Raw genomic sequence first — 9,162 nt, 5'->3', positions numbered from 1 at the left:
GTTATGTGATAGCACTCAACACGTTGTGATTTTTCCTTTAATTTAATTTAACTTGTATAGCGCTTTTGATTAATTCCCTAATTATGTGTAGAAAGGCCTAAAACGAGCTCGTTTGATTTATCACTCACATTAATGACGTTCTTGACGGTCTCGTGGATTGAATTAATTATTTCCAATAATTAATTAGGCAGGTCCCTTTCGTCACTGCTGGGCTAACGCGCGGTCCAGATTTCTTATAGATTTCTCTCTGAATTAAAGATATATTTATAGGGAATGAATACAATTACGAACTCTTCAATAACACTGAGTTCACAGATAATTCAACATTAATTACAAATATTTCACATTTGAAGAAAAAGGGTTTGGCTTGATGATTTTAAAATTTAAAGGAAGAGAGAACCCTAAACTCCATGTGCATCCTCTCAGGTCAAGATCACAAGCCAGAAGAAAGTGGTTTTCAGAAAAATTCATCTCTTCCTAGAACAATTTTGTAAGCTTCTTCCTGATTGGCCTTCAATTTAGTAAACTCAATACAATTGGTCGCCTCAGAATCAGGGCTTCTTCAACCTCATAATAGAAAAAATTAAATAAAAAGTTTTTATATAAATATGTGGAGTGTTTATCTTAAACTATTTTCATAAATAAATCGCGATATACAATGTTAATAAATAATATACATTTAGTTCTTTATGTGAGTTTTGTATACTCTTGATTTTATTTTTTTTTTATTTATTTATTTATTGATATACATATACATATAAAGGCTCACAGACAATACCATGAAGAGCATTTTTTACACAATTAATAGATAACCATACTACATAATAATAAAAACTTAAAAGATGGAAATAGTTATGGAAGAAAATAAAGAAGAGAATAAGATAAAAAGTAAATCAAAAATTGAAATAATAATAAAAATTAATAATAAAGATAAAGAAAACAAAAAGAGTTTCAGCCAGAGCTCATAACATTTCATGACTCAAACGAGCTACAAGATAAATTCATTTCACAATTTTTCTTAAAGACATTAAATGAGTTCGAAAACGGATCTATATGTTCATTCAAAGTATTATATAATCTCAGACTTTTAATAAGAAATGAATTATAGTGATGAGTAGTTCTCACAAAAGGGATGTTGAACAATATATTTTTTCTAGGCCTAGCATAAGGTACATTGAAATTCAATAAATTTATGAATGATGGAATATGAACTTTATGATTTAAAATGTTGAATAATAGCAATAGAGCATTTACAGATCTGCGTAATTCTAGAGAGTGCACTTTAAATATCGATCTTAACTCACTAGTTGGAAAATTAAAGGGACAAAAGCAATTGAATTTTTTTATGTATAAATGTCTCAGAATTCTATTTTGATTTTTTTCAATTTCATGAATGTATGTCACATTATAAGGCCCCCAAACTACTGCAGCATATTCAAGTTTACTGCGAACTAGTGCATTGAATATTCTCAAACTAACATCACAATTAGTGAATGGTTTGGTATTGCGAAATATAAAACCCAGTAATTTATTAGCACTACCTAGGGTATAGTTAATGTGGTTCTTGAAATCAAGCCTTGGGTCCATGATAGCTCCAAGATCTCGGATGTTGTTAACACACTCAAGATTGTCACCTCCCAATGTATATAAATGGTACTGAAAATTTATCTGCCTTGTATACACCATGAATTTAGTTTTAGATACATTCAACATGAGTCTGTTCTGACAACACCAAAGGTTAACTCGATCAAGATCGTCCTGCAATCTGACACAATCATCAATGCTTTTTATTGACCTGTAAAGTTTTACATCATCTGCAAATATCAGGATTTCAGATTCTTTAATGCAATCAGGGAGATCATTAATTAAAAGAAGAAACAAAAGAGGTCCAAGATTAGATCCTTGTGGGACTCCGGTGGGGTTATCATAGTTTTCAGATGTGTGATTATTGTACTTCACTTGGGAAACTCTATCAACCAAATAGCTACGAAATAATTCAATTAAGTCAGGTGAAAACTCGTACGTAATTAATTTATCTAATAATACATTAAAATTAACTGAATCAAATGCTTTCTTGAAATCTAAATATATCACATCTACACGACCTTGCATGTCAAGGTGAGAGGAAACAAACTGTGTGAAAGTCAGCAAATTACTCACAGTTGATCTACTGGGCATGAAGCCATGTTGGAAAGGGGTAATTACATGCTTCACATGATCAAAAACTATTCTGTATAGAGCAGATTCAAAGACCTTATCAGGAGAGTCCAAAATAGAAATAGGTCGAAAATTGGAAATTATATTTGGTTGAACTGATTTGAAAACTGGTGTTATACAGGCAGTTTTCCATTTCGTGGGGTATTTATTAGTTTTCAAAGATAAATTGAAAATAAATCGCAGTGGTTCAATAAGTATATTCTTACAACCCTTTATAATGTAGGCAGGAACGCCATCAGGTCCAACTAAACGCGTAGCCTTAAGTCCATCAACTGCGGAATTGACTTGATTGGCTGAAAGGTATGGAATGGTCAGTACTGGTAAATCGAAATTACGATTACTGTTATTGCGGTTTACATGTTGAGCAGCTGCATCATCGCGATCACCTCCTATGACATCATAGATGGATGAGAAATAATGCGCAAATGCCTTTGGCACATCAGCACCAACATACTTAACCCCATCCATTTCCAAACAATCGCCCTTTGATCTAGATTCCTTTTTACTACCAATATAGTTCCAGAAATGTTTAATATTCGAATCTATATTACTCTGTAGATAAGCTATATAGTCTTTATAAGACTTATTAATTCTAATTTTAATAGTGGCTCTCAGTTCAACAAATTTACCACGGTAATATCTAGAAAAAGTCATTTTTCGTGCACATTTTTTTCTGCTTGATTAATTGAATAATATCTCTAGTAAACCATGATGGGAATTTAGATTTGATTATTATATTAGATTTTGGTACATGCAATGAGAAGGCTCTGTATATAATTTCATAGAAATGATCAACTGCTAAGTCAACATCCTGAAAGTGATACAGTGCGTGCCAATCCGAGTTACAGAGTGTCCGGTAGAGTTCAAGGAAGTTAGCTTTTTTGAAATTATAATAAGACGAGTATACAGGCAAAGGCAAGGGGGTATTTCTTAAAACAAAATTTACTCCTATACAAGGATGATGAAGATCCTCAGGGAGCAAAGGAACGTTTTCTCGCAAAACATCTACAGAAAAATTTGCAAGCACCAAGTCCAGAGTTTTGAAACTTGCATTCAATACATTGTTGTACGATTTCATATCAAAAAATGACATGAAATTGAACAATGCTCTGCATTTGTGTGAACCATTACTCAAATTATAGTTGAACCCATTAATTTCATTGATATTAAAATCACCCAACACTAAAACAGAAGACGAAAAAACAACCTCATTTGTTTCGAAATAATCAAAAAAATTAATATAGTCATCTATCCCAGCATTGGGAGAAAAGTAAACAATACATATATAAATAACCCTACTATTAATCAATGTTGATTTAACAAGCAACGATTCATACCTAGCACTTGCATTTCTAAAAATGAGTTGAGCTGACCATTTCGTGTTAACGGTCAAGAGAACACCGCCACCCCACCGTTTACCTGACATAATGCTATCTCTATGACATCTAAATACTTTATAACGGTAATCAAACAGTTCTCCATCATGAATTTCACCATTATTTAACCATGTTTCAGACAAGGCGACAAAATCGAAAGAATCAGCTAACACAGCTTGCTACAGAGCATGTGACTTAGTACGCAAACCATGCGTATTCTGATAAATTAAACTAACAACACGAGAATCACTAATAACAATCTATACATACTTCTAGAGGAAAAACAATATCATAGCAATCAGAAACAGCAAAGCTGACAACAGAAACAAAGTTAGATAAAGAAGATGATTCAAAAACAGAGCTATCAGTAATCAATTTAACGATAATCATATCAGTTTTTAGGATGCCGAAAGAGCAATAGGACAACGATTCCAGATAACTATTGATTTAGACTGCATTATCAGCGAGCTTAGCAATGTCAATTTCAGATTTGATAGTATGAATCGTAGTACCTTCACTTTTTCTTATCCTAATATTGCCAGATCTGTCAATCCACAAAAATTTAAAATCACGTTCACTCTTTACCTTTTTAGCCTTCGCAAATAGAATTATTTTACGTTGACTGAGTGATTGATTGATGTAGATGGGAGAGTCCATAGCCAAGCCCATGTGTCTAGTTGATAATGTTCTTTTAACACGACGCTTCGCCAAAAACGCCTCCTTCACTGTACGGCGAACGAAGCGTACGATCATCCCCGATGACGGCCGGTTATTTAGCGGCTTCAAGCGATGACATACATCAATCATATCCTCTGTTATTTTCAAGTCCAACGCTTTACCCACACCAATAACAGTCTGCGTCACGTCTTCATTTTGAGAGGTAGGAACGCCGAAAATCTCCAGGGTGTTAGATCTGGAGTACTGCTCAGCGTCATCAAGACGCTCCGACAATTCACTCACTCGCTTGGAAAGGTTTTGGTTTTCTTGACGCAGAGATTCAATGAGTTTATTCTGCTTCTCAATATTCGCCTTCTGAGCCATCAACAATTGAGAGTTCTCGTCTAACTTCTCGTGACACATATTAAGTGAACTTCCAAGATCATTTTCTATACGCTTAAGCCCGCTATCAATTTTTTCACCCAGCAATCTTATCATTTCCTTAACGTCCTCGGAATCATTCACACCGGTGTCGCTCAAACTACGGCTTAATCGACGCTTATGATTGCACGGCGAACACAACCAAGATCTTCCCTGCTCCGCCAGAACACTCAATTCAGTCTCGTTCAACCCCACACACGACCCATGATAGAACACTCGACACATTTCACATTTGATTTTATCCTTTGAGTTTCTAGTAACCGATTTCGAACATTTGACGCAATTACTCATGATTTAACTGAACGAAAAGTAGGCCCGTTGGATAAGCTGATAAGGGAGCTCGATCGAACTAGGTCTTCTCTCATTGAATTCTGACTGATACTTTTCGTGCTTTTTAGATCATAATAAATATTTATACAGCAATAATAGTTGTCCGTATTTCTATACATCAACCTTCCTTAGTATATAATTATAATACATCTTTTGTGAGTAAATTTTTATAATTCAACCTATATTGGTTGATCGACAATCAGCTGATTCGCTAAGTATTGATTCAAATAACTATCGATTTATTCTAAATCGATTGATTCATTTAAAAGTGTGAACAAATAATTCTAACCTCAATGTACATGCAAATTTTTTATTTTTTATAATCCGCCAATAATAAGTAAGCTGCTTTATAATTTTTAATTCTGCCAATGGATTCTCAGTAGTTGAATCACAGTTATACATGTTTTCTTATCATTTTAGATAATACAATTACTCTTTATCGCTAACAATATTCGATTTAAGTGGATTGATCCTTTGACTAGGTCTAACTTTCTTTTCCATTTTATAATTCTATTAAAAATTCACTGGTTTTCTCCAAGTATTCTGTGGTGCTAGAATACCACGTGACATAATCAATAAATATTTTTTCGCCCCACTTGGATGTAATGAGCTGGTTTTCGTGCGTCATATGGAGGCCGAAAATGATTGTTTTCTGACCAGGCCGGTAAAAGTTTTACGGCCCTAGGGCTGTAAAATAACCTTGAAGTCAGCTGATTCTGATTTGATGTGAACGTGTTTACAAAATGGTTTATGAAACGGAATCAGTTCATGCTTCTAGAATTGAATAAGTATTCTGCAATAAGATACTATCATTTTATTTGGATGAATAAAATACAGATAAGATATAAATTATAAACTATTCAAATTCGATTTTCAGAGTAGGATAGAACTTCTAACCTAAACTTCCGAAGTCAACGACAACAAGCATTGTTGACGTTGACATTCAGATTGGCTAAATTTCAAGTGTGCTAAAACAGCTGATCAAAAAACTTTTCATTATTATTTGTGCTTATTATTCAAGAATCAAAACATTTATAATAATATCATCTTATTGTCATTTGGAAGAATAAAAAGTATAAACTCAACCTCTTACATAATTGAACATAATCTTTTAGGTTATTTAGACAAATCAGAATAAAAAATAAAAATACTTGGACAATATTTCCTGATATTCAAATTACCTCAGATTTGATAGAGCTATGACCATCCTGTTTTGCTTTCGGAAGTGCCTAATAAACATGTATTCTCATATTTATATTGTTTATTTTTCTGTGTGGCGAAAAATAACGTTCTCACCATGGGCAAAAATGTTTTTCCGGCTCTCAATCTTTGCTAGTCCTCGGCCTACGGCCTCGGACTTGAAAACCGATTTCGAGCCGGAAAAGTCTCATTTTCGACCCTAGGTGCGAAATATACTATTATTTTCACAAACTCTGTATAATTTATAATGGTGGATATGAAACAGCTGCATCAAAGAAATTATCTCAAAAACATATGTTTAGGAAAACCATAGTTTTGAACTTCGTTTTCCTGATGCAATGTATAAGCCTACACGTGGCATGTATGATTAATTTTCCAGCTAGAACAGTTTTTTGAGACTGCTAAATAAACGTCTACAGTTTTATCAATGCTGTATCGGCAATATGAAAACGCATGCAGTTAATACGTCTTAAAATGAAGTTGTTGATATCTACATGATAATTATTCTCTACCATTTTTATTTAATTAAAATTTCAAAATTATTCAAGCCCTGATAGAATGATTGACTCACTGTACAGTCAGTCGAAAATTTTAGTATTGAAATGAGGGGTATTTTGGCAAGCTGAACAAAAAAGTAAGGTCCCATGCACCTTTTTGATATTATTTCTTCAAATGAGAAATGATTTTTGTGGGTTGTCAAAACTCACCCTGGAAGAGAACTATTCATTTTATCCCATCTTTTAGTAAAATAACAATGATTTCTGCATTGAATAACACCTATCTTGCCAACAAGAATCGAACTCTTTGTGAATTTAGATATGACCTACACTTTAGATTTTTATAACTCTATTAATAAATTCATGGAAATTGAAGTACTTTTTTCAGTAATAATAATAATATCGAGTGACCTGGCTGGCTCAGGTTTTTTTTAACTTTTTTCAGTTAGTTGATGATTAGTTGATGAAATTGATTATCAATAGAGAAAATGATTATAATTTTATCAATACAGAATTAGTTGAATGAATTGTCGATGTAGGTACTGAGTTCTTGGTCAACAATAATTCAATATTGGTATTTATCCAATCATTATTTTTTTCAGAAGTTATTCCATTTGAATTAGGAAATATTTATAAGCTCCTATCAATTTATCATTCGTAACAATGAATTCTTCAAAACATGAATTTAATCAAATAAAAAATTGTCCATACTTCTGTATTCATGCTCGCATGTTTTCCACTTGTGATGGATAGCCAAAATATTGTGGAGCGAGCTGCACGGCGAATTGTAATCGAGGGCTCTGATTGGCTGAAAAGTTCAGCGTTCGGAGTGAGGTGAGGCGAGCAGTTAGAACAGCTGATTTTTAACATCATGAAACAGATGCTCATGTTCGTTGAGAGGCAAGATGTTCGGAGGAATGCACGGTTTGCTGCGCGGTTCGAGGTTCGGTTCGGCATGTGTGGACGCACCTTTAGTTGTTACAGGACATTTATACAGATCACAGGCCAAAGCAACATAATAATCTATCTGCTTCTTCTTTCTCTTCTTTTTCTTCTTCTTCTTCTTCTTCTTCTACCTATATCTAAAAGGCTAGGCACCGAAAAATTTCATGAACATCTATTACCACGTTTGATGATTAATTGATGATCAAATTGATGAATTGATCAATAATTGATGATTAAAATTTCATTATTGAGCTTTACTAACTCTTTATGTTTTCAATTGTCTCTTCTTTCTTTGTATACAATATACATAATTTTTCATACTCCTTTTTTATACCCCTTCACTAGCTTTCCTGCATCTAACTCAAATATCGTTCTCTTCTAATCTTATTAGTTATACTGAATCGTTGTGTTTATTTAGTGAAGTGCGATATTATTCCCTCTTGTTTTAATTTTTAATTGTAAAGTTATCTCTATATCTATAAAAGGCTAACCCCCGACAGACTGAAATCACACCACAGCCCAAACTACTAAGTCTAAAAACTTGAAATTTTGCACAATTTTTTATTGTAGCCTCAAAACATCCACTACAAAAGGATTTTCAGAAATCTGCCCCCCCCTGAGGGAGCTGGGGCCCCCAAAATTTTCACTTTTCAACCGTTCATTGCACAGCAAAGTCATGAGGAACTTTTTCGTTCAGGTACGAGAAAAATCAGATCTATGCAGAAAAATTCCAATCAGGAGCACAGGGGGGTTCAGGAGAGGGAACTTTTCGAAAATTTCGATGTAAAATCACACTACAGCTCAAACCAATTGGCCTACAGACCTGAAACTTTGCACAAATATTCTCCAAACATGCTAGATGTGCACTAAGGATAGATTTTGAGACATTTTGCCTCTAAGGATTTCAAAGGATGAAAAAGGATCCTATTAAGTAAGCTTATGGTAAGGTGAACTCCATATGAAACTGAGATAATTGACACATGATATTCTAACTTATGTTGTGATCATTGGAAAGCTTTAAACAATTTCATCAATTAGCTGATCGAATTGATTTTGCATTGATTGAGAGAGCAAGCTTACCACGTGTTTGTTCCATCATTGTATGCTTGGCAAGTTCGGTTTGCGCATTCTATCAGCTGTATATGGTGTCTCATACACTCCGATTAGAACAGAGCACAAAGGTTTTCTTTGGTTAGAAGTTTGTTAATAATTCTTTTTGCAAATTCAAATTTTATTGCCATCAAAAATCACATTGAAAACTTTCTTAATAGACAACAAGATTACAGAAACAAAATGTCAAACATATACCTACAATTATTTGTAGCACAGCCAGAAAAAGACAAACTTGAGTACTAGCCGTGAGTTTATTAGATATAACTTAATATATATATATATATATATATATTTTTTTTGTTAATATTTAGTGAAAAAAAATTACGAGTTGATGAGAGATGTGAGTAATTCCTTATATTGGATCCGAATGGTTATTCATAATACAG

The 9,162-nt window shown here is 33.4% G+C and overlaps 1 protein-coding gene across 1 annotated transcript; it reads right to left on the bottom strand.

Moving 5' to 3' along the window:
* Positions 1–4,040: 4,040 nt before the first annotated feature.
* LOC120354272 lies at positions 4,041–4,982 on the bottom strand. Its single transcript, XM_039441171.1, has one exon. The coding sequence runs from the start codon at positions 4,980–4,982 to the stop codon at positions 4,041–4,043; it is 942 nt and encodes a 313-aa protein (XP_039297105.1).
* Positions 4,983–9,162: the final 4,180 nt, after the last annotated feature.

The sequence above is a fragment of the Nilaparvata lugens genome, chromosome 14 (genome assembly GCF_014356525.2).
Source record: "Nilaparvata lugens isolate BPH chromosome 14, ASM1435652v1, whole genome shotgun sequence".
Classification (NCBI taxonomy): Eukaryota; Metazoa; Arthropoda; class Insecta; order Hemiptera; family Delphacidae; genus Nilaparvata; species Nilaparvata lugens.
The sequence above is the reverse complement of the archived record's forward strand: the minus strand, read 5'-3'. Positions and strand labels throughout refer to the sequence as shown.

Coding starts and splice junctions, on each gene's coding strand:
- LOC120354272 (XM_039441171.1), bottom strand. CDS start 4,982: ATGAGTAATTGCGTCAAATGTTCGAAATCGGTTACTAGAAACTCAAAG.